The sequence below is a fragment of the Diadema antillarum genome, unplaced genomic scaffold (genome assembly GCF_040938485.1).
Source record: "Diadema antillarum isolate AM-2024a unplaced genomic scaffold, OU_Dant_1.0 scf00000133, whole genome shotgun sequence".
In the NCBI taxonomy this organism is placed as follows: domain Eukaryota; kingdom Metazoa; phylum Echinodermata; class Echinoidea; order Diadematoida; family Diadematidae; genus Diadema; species Diadema antillarum.
The window spans coordinates 1,739,827-1,756,185 of NW_027271022.1; the positions used below are offsets into that span (position 1 = coordinate 1,739,827).

General features: G+C 36.1%; 1 protein-coding gene across 1 annotated transcript in view; it reads right to left on the minus strand.

Moving 5' to 3' along the window:
• LOC139720802 (DNA-binding protein RFX6-like) overlaps positions 1-16,359 on the minus strand; it is a 52,153-nt gene that overhangs the window by 15,410 nt on the left and 20,384 nt on the right. Inside the window, exons 7-8 of the mRNA XM_071632140.1 lie at positions 10,085-10,192; positions 9,033-9,110 (exon numbers count right to left, since the gene is read on the minus strand). Coding sequence (XP_071488241.1) covers positions 9,033-9,110; positions 10,085-10,192 — 186 coding nt within the window. The remainder of the gene's footprint in view (positions 1-9,032; positions 9,111-10,084; positions 10,193-16,359) is intronic.

The following is a 16,359-nucleotide window of genomic DNA, read 5'->3' on the forward strand; positions in this document are numbered from 1 at the left end:
TGTATTAGTGTGTATTCATTGTAATAAGGAGAAGAGTTAAAGAGGAAAGCGATTCTTACCTCTGCTGAATACTTGGATTTTAGTATGTATGAAGCCCTTCGTTTTATTCTGTTCGAGGTTATTAGAGATTTGCCAAAACAAGCATCAACCTTACAGGTATTTCATGCACTGGTTTGTATTCATGGTTGCAAACAAGCATCGACCTCACATTTAATGTACTGGTTGTATGCTTATGGTTATGTATCAGCTAGTAATAAAGGACGAGACATTTTTTTTTTCAATCAACGCTGTAAAACAATCTGATTTTGGGGGGTAATATTTGTCGTTGTTTATTTGGTTTGACCTCCACAAATATACAAAGTTTTTGTGTAATGGACATTTGTAGTGGGTTAAACTGATACACTGTATTTTGTAACACTGTGTTTTGTTAAGGTCATTTGTAGGGGGTAAATTTGGTAAAGAAATGGTGGCAACACGAATGCATATCTGTGTATATGCGGCATTATGTGCCAAGTAACGGGAATGTATATATAGTTAACAACAGAACAATGAGTTGAGAGTCGCAAAGTGATGCGGTCATGCTCTGGAATGTATATCATGCACTGGTTTGTATTCATGGTTGCAAACAAGCATCGACCTCACATTTAATGTACTGGTTGTGTGCTTATGGTTGTGTATCAGCTAGTAATAAAGGACGAGACATTTTTTTTTTTCAATCAACGCTGTAAAACATTCTGATTTTTGGGGGTAATATTTGTCGTTGTTTATTTGGTTTGACCTCCACAAATATACAAAGTTTTTGTGTAATGGACATCTGTAGTGGGTCAAACTGATACACTGTATTTTGTAACACTGTGTTTTGTTAAGGTCATTTGTAGGGGGTAAATTTGGTAAAGAAATGGTGGCAACACGAATGCATATCTGTGTATATGCGGCATTATGTGCCAAGTAACGGGAATGTATATATAGTTAACAACAGAACATTGAGTTGAGAGTCGCAAAGTGATGCGGTCATGCTCTGGAATGTATAAATTGGTTTTTATGTTTATGAGGCAACTGGATGGAACATGAATTAGGGTGTGTTTTTTTTTTTCTTCTCAGAAAAGGATCCGAGATTATGAGGAAGGTGACTCTCACCCGAAATGCTGGAATTTGTAATATAGGACATTGTTTGTTTAAATTCTACTGCAGTTCATTAGGAACTTGACAAAACAAGAGTCAACGTTACAGTGTATTACGTTCTGGTTGTGTGTTCATGGTCGCATATCTGCTGGTTACAACACAACTTAGTTGCGTAATAATGTGGATTTTGTATTTTCGTTGTATGGCTGGCCTCCACAAATATGTTCACACTCTTTTATTGGGTAATATAGAGGCCGTAGTGTACTTTTTTTGTTGAAAAGGATCAGAACCTATTGTGAACTTCCTGTGTAAATTATTTTTAGCTTTGATTAAGTAATAGACTTTCTCAAGTGTGTATTTCTTTTTTGGGAAAACTACCTGATGTGCTAAAGCCCAATTATAGTGTTGTGTTGCTTTCGGTCTTTTTGGAAGATTATTGTAAGAGTAATCTTTGGTTTATCATGGATAATATGCATGGTGCAGTTTTGATATGGAAGTATATTAAGTTCATTAGAATTATAATTGATGGGTGAAATATATATTATGGTGAATGGTTAAACAAAATGAATACAGGGGGCATGTTACTTGAATACAAAACGTGTCTGAACAGTTGCACATCAATATAATGAAAGGATGACACGTTTTTATGTCATACGATATGACTTTGGATGCAATGTTGTTTGTTGTTTGTTGTTTGTTTTTGTTTTTGTTTTTTTAACCGGAGTACATCCGTTTTGAAAAAGAATCCGAGTATATTATGATAACAAAAATGAATTTTGGCGTAATGCAGGATTTGTATTGCGCAACTTGCTATGGTTTAATAGATGAAAACTCATGTTTTGTGATCATGGAATTCAAATTTTCATTTTGATATAGTATGTATTCCCTGTGTGTTTGATGTGATCAGATAGACAACTTTACAGAGTGTTATGAATGTGACATTACATGGAAAATTACTGTCACGTTTGTAAAGTTTCGTTCTCGTGTGAACACACTTGAAGATCAATTAATTTGTGTAATGAAAATAATATATATGGAATTTATTGACATTAGAATGAAAATGTATGGTTTTCGATTGTGTCATTGACCGTGTTTCTGACAGCAAGTGCCGTTAGGTCTGAAGTAAGAATATCCATGATTTTGATTATTTTTGCAAAACATTGCAGTGTAATCAGGATTAACAATGTTATTGGTTATAAGTTTTTTTCCCTTTTTCAAAAAAGAATGTAAGGAAACGCCAACAAGATATTGCTTTGCCTAACAGTGTTGTTCGGCAATATGATGTATAGTGTGACAAAATGATATATTGTTTACGGCTGTGTTTTTGACCGTGTTTCTGACGACAATTGCCGTCAGGTCTGAATTGAGAATACCTATAATTTGATTATTTTGCAAATCATTACAGTGTAATCAGGATGAATATTGTTACTGGTTGCAAGTTATTTCCCCTTTATTTTTTTTTTCCAAAAAAAAAATATATATATATATATGGAAATGTTATCAGGATGAATATTCTCACTGGTTACAAGTTATTTCCCCTTTATTTTTTTTTCCAAAAAAATATATATAAATGGAAATGTCAACAAAGTATTGCTTTGTCTAGCAATAGGATATGTCGTTTAGCAATGTGATGTTATTGTCTAACAATATGATATTGTTTGCGGTTGTGTTTTCGACTGTTTTTCTGACAGCAACTGCCGTCGGGTCTGATGAGGATATCCATATAATTTTGATTATTTTGCAAAACATAACAGTGCAATCAGGATAGATAATTCTACTGGTCATAAGTTTTCTCCTCTATTTTCAAAAAAATATATATACATATATAAGGTAATGCCAACAAAATATTGTTTTGTTTAACAATATGATATGTTGTGGTATGCTTTAATTGAAAATCCTGTAAAATTAGAGATGAATTGGATTTACCAATTTAGATTCATGTAACTGTTCGGATTTCTTTCTTTTTATTTATTTTTTGTTGGTGTTGGGGAATTACGCAAACTTGATGTTATGATGTAATGAATGATATACATGAATATTGCAGTGATATCTTGTACACGACAAAAGTGAATTTCATTTTTTCAGTGCCGAAAGGCTATGTAGTTGCGAGTGTCCCCCCCCCCCCCCCACCATATTTACACAATGGAACAAAAGATTTCCAGAGGTTCCAACTGATTGTGTCTGTAGTGTGTATTAACTTCATTTGTATCATATTTTCAATACATGTGTAATCCTTGTTGGGTTGTACTTTGACCAGTTGAGGAATATATTGCATTTTATAAACGACCCCCCCCCCCATCCATTTTGTTTTTGAGATGATTATTACTACAAGTCTGATCCCCCTCTTAATTGTGACAATTTTTGGAAAAGTTACAAGTTTTCATCCGTACGTTAGATCTTTATCGCTTGTCTGCATATTCATATGCGCACAACTCCTGCGTACTCATCATTCTGCCAAACTGGTGTAATGTGAAGTACAGTACTTGCTTGTACAGCAATTGTTCACTTGTACGGTCCCAGTATCGTCTGCACTGAACCGAACCCTTTGCTTATCTGCCTACACTCGCAGCCACGCCCACGTCAAACACACACACGTTAAGACACACACACACACACACGCACACACACACCCAAATCTCACACTCTCAAGCACAATCATACTCTCGCATGTTAAAACACTGCTTACACACGCCATGCATACACACACTACCACTGTTATAATGATGCCATTGGCGGCATTGGTGTGAAAATATGTTTCGTATTCAGACCTGCGGTGTGCTAACAAGTGCCCGAGAAGGTACATTATTGGCCTGGGGTTTTTGGAGCTATTCTGTACTTATCGTATATTATTGATGATCCGGAAATTGATCGAATGTAATAGCCAAGCCACGTTTGTCCTTGTCTAATGTCGGCTCAAATTTTTGTGTATGTATGTTTTTGCTGTCGTCTCGGAAGCCCACAGAGAGACTGGATTTATTCTTATTATGTTGTGTGTGTTCTATGTCTTTTTCTGTCCATGCTTCTCAGTGTTCTTACTTACCTTGTTCAGCCCTTTCTCGTTTCACGTTCTACGTCTCTTCAGCGATCTTCTGCTTATCATAATTTTGACGTCACCCATGTTCGTAGATTACTCCAGCGTCTTGCCACATCCCGGCGACTGGGTATTTTCTTGTATCGTCCACTTATTCACGACATCCTAGTTTTGTTAATAACGCAGACTTTTAAAAATTCGTCTCGTATTTTTAATTATGGCTAATTTTCTGAATGCTCCATTTCATTCCGTATCGAACGATGATTTTTTTGAATTGTTTAGGAACACAAGCTTAGATTCTGACCCAGTTAGTGGGTTAACCAGTACACGAACCACCCCTTACGATGATTTTGTTACCGATAGCCTGAATACAGCTGCAAATGAATTGCCTCATGATCTTAGTAATGATTTCACTCAAAATATGTTGTGCAATTATATTACAGTGAATCAATGCAAAGATATGATTCATAATTTTTCTGAGGACACGTTTTCTTTGTTACATTTAAATATAAGGAGTTTGAATAAACATTTTGATGATTTAAAATTTCTATTAGAATCTGATGCAAGCCAGTCGCTATCCGTTATCGGATTAAGTGAGACATGGTTAGCTTCCAATACAGAAAATTATTTCGCAATTGAGGGTTATAATTTGTTTGTTAACAATAGGCTTGATAATGGAGGGGGCGTTGCATTGTACATATCACGTTCCTTTGATACTATTGTTCATGAAGATATTTCTAGAATGGACAATGTTGTTGAATCTTTGTTTATAGAAATTCTTATCCCAGGATGTAGAAATCTTATGGTAGGCATTATATACAGACCTCCTAATTCAAACGCCAATGATTTTTTAACTTATTTTTCAGATCTTGATAATTCACACGTTTTCCGAAATAAGGATTGCTTTTTACTCGGTGATTTCAATATTGATTTGCTGAAGTCTGAGCATGATAATATCTCTAGTGATTTTCTTCACACACTTCTGTCCTCGTCCTTTCTTCCTCTTATTTCTAAACCCACACGTGTTACAGATCGCTCTGCCACCCTCATTGACAACTTGTTTTGTAATATTCTACCCCTCCCTGACTCTTTTATAATCCTTTCAGATATGACTGATCATTTTCCAATAATGACTTGTTTTACTCTTAAAACACCAGCTAATATTAAACCTATTTCACCTCTTTTGTTTAGACGTAGAGTTTCACCTGAAAAGTTAGCTAGTTTTGATGTGGCCCTGGAGAATGCTGACTGGTCAGGAGTATTTGGCAGCGATGATGTTAATATATCCTTTTGTAATTTTATGGACACTTTTAATCATCATTTAGATGATGTAATCCCAAAACAAAGAAATAGAACAGAGTATAAAAAGACACCTAGATTACCTTGGATTTCCAGATCAATTCTTCGTTCAATTAATAGGAAAAATCGTTTGTATTACAAGTACAAATTGGAAAAAACTGAGCGATCGAAGAATAGATATACATCATATAAAAATACTTTGACAATGATTTTACGTTCTGAAAAGAAAAGATATTACTTTAAGCAATTATCGAAATATAAGTTTGATATGAAAAATACTTGGAAAGTCCTAAAACAGGCCATGAATGTTCCGAGTAAACACTCTGACATTGATAAAATTAAATTGAATGATGAATCGATTAATGATCCTCTTCATATTGCAAATATTTTTAATTCTTATTTTTCAAAAATAGGCGAAAATTATGCTCAAAACATTCCTGCAACAGATTCTCATTTTACTGAATTTTTAGGTCAGCGTAATTCTGATTCCATATTTTTTATACCAACTAACAGATTTGAAATTATTGATATAGTTTCCTCTCTTGAAAATAAACGAAGTTCTGGTTATGATGAGATAGATAATTTTGTACTTAAGGGTGTTATTTCCTTGGTTGCTGATCCACTTGCTCATATATTCAATTTGTCAATTTTTAATGGTGTGTTCCCTGATAAAATGAAATTAGCTAAAGTAATCCCAATATTTAAGGCAGGCGATAAGTTCGAAGTCAGCAATTATCGCCCAATTTCATTATTATCGTCATTGTCTAAGGTTTTAGAAAAACTTATTTACAAGGGAATGATCAATTTTTTGAAGGTACACGACGTTTTTACGAATTTTCAGTTTGGTTTTCGTGAGAAACATAGTACTACGCATGCTCTTTTGCATTTTGTTGATAGAGTTGTTCACGCAATCGATAACCATTCTCATCTAGTTAGTATTTTCTTGGACTTCTCCAAGGCCTTCGACACTATCAATCACGATATTTTACTTTATAAGTTATCGCATTATGGAATACGTGGGAAGGCCTTGGAGTGGTTCAAGAGTTATTTAGTTGATAGAAAACAATTCGTTACAATTAAAAACAATGATTCCGTTGTCAGAGAAGTTAAATGTGGTGTCCCACAGGGAAGTCTCTTAGGGCCGTTATTGTTTATTATTTATATCAATGATTTTTGCCGCGTATCCGACGACCTCTCTTTTATTCATTTTGCAGATGACACTAATGTATTTTTTGCCCATAATGATATTGATTTTCTCGTTCATAAAATTAACATTGAATTGAAAAAAGTGACAAATTGGGTCAGGGCCAATAGGCTATCACTCAATGCTCAAAAAACAAAATATATGCTTTTTAGTAATATTGTTGATAGTTTAAGTACAAATATAGTATTAGATGACTCTCATCTACAAAGAGTCTCACATATCAAATTTTTGGGTGTCATTGTGGATGAAAAACTTTCCTGGAAATCACATGTTGATAATGTCTGCAATATAATTTCACGTAATATAGGCATTGTAAATAGATTGAAATTTCATATTCCACAAAAATCATTACTTATGCTATATTCGTCGTTAATATTGCCTCATCTTAATTATGGAATATTAGTTTGGGGCAACACGCATCAGAATTTATTAGAGAGAGTGTTCCTCTTACAAAAGAAAGCTCTACGTGTTATCTGTTATTCCCCTGTACGTTCTCATACAAATATGTTGTTTGCCTCCAACAAGCTCTTAAAAATTGCAGATTTGTTTTTGTTTAATTTAGGGCAATTTATGTACAAGTATTGTAATAACTTGCTTCCGTCTATTTTTGACTCTATGTTCCTAAAAAATCAATCATTTCATGAATATCCTACTAGGCGTTCCAATGAATTTCACTTACCTCTTTTAAGAACGATTTTTGCTAAAAACACACTTATTTATGTAGGCCCAAATTATTGGAATTCTTTGAATCAAGACATAAAAAACGCTCCATCCATATGTTCTTTCAAGAGGAGACTGAAGTCTTTTTTATTGCAATCGTACGACTCTACAATACCGAATTAACCATTTGGCCTTTTTTCTCAGTTACACTTACCTGCTCACTTTGTCCCCTCTTCAAAGAATTAATGGTATCTTTTTCCTGGATGCTCGCAATGTTGTCACCTATGCCATTTTGCCCATAGCGTCTTGAAGTTGACTTTCCGTATGTGACTCCTGTTCATACGTCCCTCTATTTTCTATTTTCTTGTCTTATTTCAGGCGTCAAAATATTACTTTTCCCCTACAACTATCCTCTTATTCTCTTGGCATGCTTCTGCCGAAGATCGCTGTTTCTGTTGTTCTGTTTCTGTTTCTGTTGTGCATTTTTGTCTGCTATTTTGTCTTCAGTTTGTCAGTCTTGTCCATTCCGTTTGTCTTGTACAACCTTTTTTTCAGTAGTTGTCTCGTTGTCTAGTCCTGTTTCATGTTTGTTCGCGTCTATGAAAGTGTATATATGGTAATCTAATTTTTAGTGGGCTTCCAGACTTCTTCCACTTTATTATCTTTTGTATCCAGACTTCTTCCACTTTGTTATCTTTTGTATCTACGATGATTCGATTCCATCAATGTTCTTCTCCAGAGGGGCCCACACACTACAAGCTCTGTCTTTTTAGTGGGTCCCTCCATTTTTCGCACGGTATACATGTACTTCATTTCGATCACTTCTGTTTCTTTTTTACTATACAATGTATGATTACTAAAGGTCCTCAATTATTGTACAGTCTTTTCATTTCACTATGTTCTATTTACCTTGTTCTCTGTTATCAAAAGAAGTGAAACATATGTTATGTCGGAAAATGAAATAAACTTTGAATTGAATTGAATTGAATAAACAGATAGGCATAATAGAGGGAGGGAGAGGGAGGGGGAGGGGGAGTACTAGTAGCTACACGAGCAAGAAAGCACGGAATATAATATAAATAATATAGGTATATATATATATATATATATATATATATATATATAAACGATCAGAAAAGACTCTTCGTAAAGTGATGGTATAATGGAATGAGTATAGTGCATGAACACATAAATATATACGCTGACTTGCACATCAAAATACTCTTTTTAAGTGTATATGTGTGTGTCTAACAACGTGTGTAATTGCTGCATGCAGCGACGACCAAATGACTAAAAATGTACCTCCAAAATATTGTTATATAAAGATGAAAGGATATAATACTAATAGAAAAAAAAAACAGAATGATGCTTATACATTTTAGTTACCCAATCATCAGCAAAGGCTTTTTCAGCTTGCGTTGAGCAAAGGTATCGTGCGACATAAAATAACTTTAAAATCTTTCTAAAACTCGTGTTATGACCAAGAGCATATTACTTGCCATGATCATCTTGTGCACGATGTAGCTGCAACATCGGATAAGATAGCATTAAATTCACCCCGAAAAAGAAAAAAAAAGAAAAAAAAAAGAACTAGACAAACAAAATAGCAAAACAGAAGCTGAAGATTTTCCTTTTTTTATCACGCGAAACCATGAGAAAACGTGTCTTTGTTTTGACTGATCATTCACTTGTTGCTGAATATTCATGTAAGCGTACCTCGTCAAAACTTGAGTTGATCACAGTGTCCAAAATACACTGGGAGTGTGTCTTGTACATCACCAGCAGTGTCTCGACCTATTGGTGGAGAGAAAGGAAATATGTGATGTGTGACTGTGATGTGTATTTTTCAGTGATATTAATGTGACTAACAAAAGACATGGCGAGGGAACATGCAAGTTATGCCAAGTCGAGGGGAAGGTGCATTCCATTGTCTTTTGTTAAACATATCAGTACTTAAGCAATGATTGACAGATGAGGTCACAACAGAAATATTGGTTTTGAAGGATTTTTTGTGAGCGTATCCAAGTAATCTGAAGAAAAATAGAAGAAAAATTGGAATGTTTCTAGATATTCGTTTCACCGCAAAAGTGATGTTGAGAGTATCATAAATCAAAACAAATCAATATGCATTTGTATTTCAGGGAACCTTGAAACAAGAACTACAGGCGTCTCTAATCATGTATATTGTATAGACATCTAAAACATACGTATCTATATTTTGTTTTTCTTAATGGGGAGGATGGGAGGATATCCATTTTTCTCTGCGATGGAGTGTGAGTGTATATATGTCTATCGTTGTCTATGAATAAGTCGCAGAAGGCAAGGGAGTAGGCATACTATCAGATTTGTATCTTTGTATAATATGTATCTCCGTATGTATGAAGAGTTCATCCATTTTATCAACGTGAGAATGAAGCCGGACAAAAATGAAAACGAAAGAGAAAACGAGAGGAATAATGTGAAAATTTTGATAATGCCTTCAAACATATTTGGTACGTTAAGTGCAGTATCAGTGACGACGTTTCATTTTTTCTTATTAATCCCACACTTTTAGTATTTATAACTAATATGATTATATTATGCAGTATGCATCATAATTTCGTATTATATAAAGAGAGAGAGAGAAAAAAGAAAGAAACAAGGAAAGAGAGTAAGTGTGCATATATGTGTCGTATAAAAGAGAGAAGAGAGAGAAAGGGAGGGGGTGGAGGGGGGAGGGGGAAGGGAGAGAAGAAATAATGCAGGAGGATCTCTTTATTTCGTCTCACCCGCTCGGGCGACACGGCGTACGGGAGAGCCATCTGTTGTGCGTGGGGAAAGTCCGGGAGGAGAGTACCCGTCTTCGACGATAACGAGTACTTCCGAGTGAACCCGCCCTGAGAATAGATAAAATCAGAGAGACTATAATTATCATAAGGCGCAAAAGTTGTTACTCTCAACGTCGTAATATATATGCCGAAAATTTAGCGTTTGTTAGGGGTCGCTAACAACATCAGAAATGCTGCATCAAAGCACACACTTCGACATGTCTATCATGTATTATAATTTTTCAATTCAATTATTTATTTTAGCATCAAGAAAAGAATACATGATACGAAGCAGTATTATGTGCCAATTCGGCTTTCATCACTGTTGTGAGGGACAGATCATTAAACATAATACAAAATGATATGCACGAATGGTTTTTTAGCGAAAAAAAAGAACACCGCACACTTTGCCGTTGTAACAAAGAGAAGAAGTAATCATAACGATGGAAAAGAGTGTCCACTAAAAAGCCAAGCTTGTAGCATACACAATATCCTCTTTATAGTTTCTCGATTAAGGGAAATTAGTATATACTATATTCAATATTCTTTTTTCACTTTCCACCGTTTCAAATTTGGATTCGCTTCATAATCTTGGGCATTTTTCCTTCCACCACCACTATCGCCATCTTCTTTGTAAACTCCTGCCCACTTAAAGACGAAAAAGAAAAGAAAAAGGGTTGCGTTATTTTTTTTAAGTATTATATCCACGAATGGACAAGGTCATTGTTGGCCAACATTAATTATGAATGATGTTAAGGGCATTTACACGCATCGTCAGGAGCAAACACATAATATATCATGCGTCAAGGGGGAATTTACGACCGATCTTGGTAGATTAGGAACAACAATGCTAGTCGTGCTAGTACTTCCACTTGTATACGTGTGTAGCTGAAATGCGAGATATGGCGGACAGTTTGACCCATTGCGTTTTGTTGAATCGACGCGCTCGCCGAGCGAGCGAGAAATCGCGCCATATTGCACACCATTTACGGGAGAAGCCTGCGTGCTCGTGTTGAGTGCTCGCCGTGCCTCTATCGGGCCGTAAGTACCGCCAGTTGATGAATAACACTCGGAAGGGAGGGTAATACAACGTGTTCTGGTGTTTCCTACACTTCAGCTCCTCCGGTGAGTGCGTGGTGGAGCGTGGAGATGCATCTGCATTAACCCTGAATCACTTTAACCACGATAACCCATTATTAGGATTTTTTTTTCTCTGTTTTCCTCGATTTTTCTTCTTAATTCTCCTCTTCTTTCTTGAGATGTTGCTGGATTCAATTGATCCATTCTGTGTGTTTGTAAACACTCCAGTTCTTATTTCAAAGGGCGTAAGCGTATAGTACTGTCTATATCTCGAAGTGATATAGACAACGAATATTCGTTTATCTATGAGTTCCATCAACATCTATCTAAATAGAAGACATAGTACATGTATTAGATATTTGCGTATATGTACATCTCTCTCTATCTGTCTCTACTTATGTGTGGGTTTGTGTATGTGTATTAATGAAAAAAGGAGACCATTAGAAATATCAATTATGATTAAAACACAGAGGAAAGATAATAGTCCCTTTAGTTGAAGTAATGGTCAATGCTCATTTTAAGTGACATTTTCTTCTCCCTCATATCCACGGCGTCAGAGATGGATCCAACAAAAGATGAAGGAGGAGGAGGAAGAGAAGGAGGAGGAAGAGGAGGGGGACTAGGAGGAGGAGGAGGAGGAGGAGGAAGAGGGGGAGGAGGAGGAGGAGGGGGAGGAGGAGGAGAAGGGGGAGGAGGAGGAGGAGGAGGAGGAGGAGGAGGGGAGGAGGAGGGGAGGAGGAGGGGGAGGAGGAGGAGGGGGAGGAGGAGGAGGGGGAGGAGGAGGAGGAGTAGGAGGAGGGGGAGAAGGAGGAGAGGTGGGATGAAGAAGCAGAAGAAACAGAAAAAGGATGAGGATAAAGATGGTGATGGTGACCGGGGTATAGATGATTAACAGCAGGAGCAGATAAAAAAAGTATCCCTACTAGATTCCAAAGAAAAATGTTATCTACCGATCCATCTTTTAACCTGTCATCTCTCGTGAAAAAGACACATCCGACTTACGGAAAAAAATTAAAACAAAACAGGAAAAACTCTGAAATCATCTACTTAATAGCCACGTGAGTAAAGAGAGAGCGTTTACTCGCAATTTCTTAGCCCTGCACACAGTCATTAATCACCATCGAGAACGTGTTTAAAGATCTGCTCATAATTCCCGGTTTGTGTTTTTCTTCCTCCTTTCTCTACTTTGCGAGATTTCCCTTTCTACGAACTATTCTATGTACTACATTTTTTTTCCCAATGTCGTCTTTACCTGTCCTGGAAATCGTCAAAAACAAACAAACAAAACAAAACAACAACAAATATTTTCCGGTGGCTTTACATTAAAGGTGATCACGACAGGAAGGTAACAGAAAATGTGATGACTAACCCTTGCAATCAACACAACAAACGACATACACGTTTTTGGATTTTTTTTTCATCTTAATGGTGAATTTGCAGGAAAAAATGAGGGAGGAGAAGTGGGGATAATTATGATATCAGTCGAGAAGATTACCTTTAATATACACTAGCATTTTTTTTTTTCGCGCAGCCTCAGTGTAATTATATAATCATTTAACTTTGTTTTCCGAAATAGAAAGGCTGTTATGGAATCTTGGAATGCCTGTAAGCTTTAAGTCCTTTCCTAACGAGTAGACCTTGTGCACGATAGCTTCAGGCAGGGGAACTTGAACCACACCCTCGGATTGACCAGGGAGGTTTTATGAGACGACGTAGTCACACCTCCCTGGATCGAGAGGTCGTTGTGCTTTATTTCTCCACTGAGTCATAACACCTTTTCGTCTTCATATTGTGACATATCTCTGCTGGAAAGAACACGGTGTCTCACAGTGTGAAACACCGTGTGAGTGAAACAAAGTGTGAACACATTTTAAATACAGTGTGAACATATCGTGAACACAGTGTGAAATCTCCCACACGTTTAATTCGAGAGTTTTAACAATGCGGACATAATTGTGAATCATCGATTTACATTGGAAATCATTATTTCACACTATAAAAGAGAACATCACTATCATGAACTCTCTGTGAATCAAAAATACACATCAGAATGTGAAATCATCTTCACACTGTTTGAAAATTTGAGCTCTTCACATAATCGACTATTATGAACAGATTGTGAGCACACTCTAAGACACTGTGTTCTTTAAAGCAGGGATGAGTTGTTTTCAACACCGTTAACAAAGCCACCTGCAGTCCACAACTCAAACTGCAGTTCAAGACACATTACACATTTTAGAATTAAGACTAAGCTCACTGTATTTTGACAGGGGTGATTATTCACAAAACGTCATACTTTTCACACTTTCGTCAGTGAAAACAAAAAATAATTTCAACTTCCTTTTCGGTCGCATCATGCGATTACTCTTATCAAAGACTTTATAACTGACGTGAAGCTTTTGCTGAATTTTGTTCGTGTTTGGATGATTTTAGTTTTTTTTTTTTCTGTCGGCAAGTAAGACGCAGCGTGCGTTTAAATTTCTGCTTTATCGTGTCTATATCAACATTTCTATCACAGTGAAGTGGTGCCAAAATTATACATCTTGAATACAAAATAATATTTTGTAATATTAAGAGATCTAATCACATCGCTAACACCCTTCCTAAGGTTCTTCGCAATTTATCATTTTTTTTCTCTTTGCTCAATGAGTTATTATACAAAAAGGTTATTAATAGTGTTTCTGTCATATAAGAAATGAGTCCTCATAATACTGGCCTCAAAATATTTGGAAAAGTTTGAGAAGGACTTGAGAATAAGTCGAAGAACATCGTAAATCAATAACCGGACGGTCTTTTCCCATCCTTTCTGTTATCTTGTTGATCCATCGAGTTGGATTTCCATCTAGATTCATCTCCTTCGAGTGTTTTTTGATGCAACTCTACGTGTTCTGTTGACGGATAGTGTTTTAATATCGCTCCCCTCCGTTTCATATCAAGACGCTTTTTGCTCCGATAGGGGGAACGCATACCGGTATCGCCCCGGTAGACTTAGCAACGCAGCCGCGACGATAAGGCGGCAAACTGCAGGAACGGCTCGCTTGGAAGGAGTCCATTACTCAGCGGCGAAGCACCTCAGACAAAATGCCGCTAATTTACAACCATTCATCTCGGAGGCCCGGCATGTTTGCACACGCGAAGATGAATATCCCAATAAAGGATTATTTTACGTCCGCGTTCCCAGTCTTGTAATTTCTCTCTTCTCCCCTTTTACTCTTCCTCTCTCTCTCTCTCTCTCTCTCTCTCTTACTCTCTTTCTATTTTCTTTTTCATTGCGAAAACCGCAATAAACAGGCAGGAATATCATGCCTTGAATATCATGTTGTTGACAGCCATGGCGTTTCGTTTTTGAAGAATATATGATCCTCAGGAAACGAGTTATCGCTACTTAAGGAATACGCCTGAAACGTAATAATAAAAAAAAAAACAGTTTCCAGGTATCAGCAACTCGACCTATTATGAGTTATAGTTAAAATGCTGACGTCGTACACACATCCCAACACACCCACACATTAGTTCATAATATGATATATGGTATATATGGATGGTACATATAATGGTATATATATAGGCCTATATATATATATATATATATATATATATATATATATATATACATGTATGATATACATATACATATACATATAATATGAAAGAGAGAGAGAGAGAAAGGGAGGGAGGGAAGAAGAGAAGGAAAGAGAAAGAGAAAGGATTGACGAGAGTGCATGTAGTTACTCACTTGAATCTTAAACACGAGCAAGTAAATCCAAAAGGGGAATAATGGAGAAAAAACCCACCTCTTTTAAATGAGTTAAGGGTAATGCCGATAAAATGGCGCCATTTCAGACATGTTACATTCATTACTGCCGTCATGAGTTCGACGCCCACCTTACTAGACATAATGGCAGGTCGCCTTTGTGAATAAGGTAACCCTTGGGGAAAAGCCCTTTTTATCTCAACAGAATACCAATATTACACTTTAATATTTTGTCACTTTCCATACTTGAGTGTTGATTAAAATGTGTTTTGAGTGATACAGAAGATAATAACAGGACGCTGATCGAAGCGGTTTTTTTCCTAGTCGTTCTTTCTATTGTTGTTAATATAGCGATAATTCAAAAATAAGTCTGCCAACCAATAGATGCTAGCAATCAGTATTGAATCAGTTGACCACGAAATTTGCAAATACACACCTGTACTTGAAAAGAGGCAGATATACCTGCGTTAAAAAAAAAAAAAAAAAAAAAAAAAAATCGTTAACTATTTTGAAAAGTCATGCGTCAAGTTGGATATGAAAAACAATGTACGTTTATAGGTAAACAATAAACAAACTTGCGCTGACATGAATACACTCTATATAAATCATACTTATCTATCTTTTTAAGAAAGAACCCGTAGATACCCTGCGTAATGGTTACTGCCTTGAGAATAGAAAACTTACTTCCAATGGGGTGGGGGGTTAATGCTGTAAGAATCCTGCAGAGTTTGATTCATTTGCATTTTCCACTTATGGACCAACTGTGTGTGCTGCCTTTTATAGCTAGTATTTGGAATGAGATAAAAATTCCAATATGGCACCCAAGATGACCTAATTTATACTATTGATGTTTAGAGTAAAACATCAACAAATACATCAGTAAAATTTCAACTCTGCTTTATTAAAAAACGTAGTTTTGTCTGCTATTTTTCAGTAATATTCAAGAGAATGCTCATGCAAGACACCCCGGCAAATGTTCGTAGAATTAAAAAAGGAACTGAGTAGATGCCAATGCTACAAATAGACAAAGATAATATTATCTATATATTTTCATCTATTGCTGTTTTGAAGCATTACATGCACCATCCTTACTCAACAACAGACTGTGTATTTGACCAGAAAATCAGAAAATGACAAGTATGTGTCTTTCTTCGCATCTCCTCAGTTGTTGTCTTTTATAGAACTCAGCATGGAGTAAATGGAAGCTATAATTATGATTTTATATTTGTTGGAAATCAGTCAGAAATTACAATGTGTATTAGTTTATCGGACGCAATGTAAATTACAATTTAGAAGTTGTCACTAATTCTGTTTGCATTCCTATGTATACGTACACGAGTTTTGACACAGTGAAGTCTATTATCCACGTGTTTTGACTACATGACTTGTCTAATTAGATCAC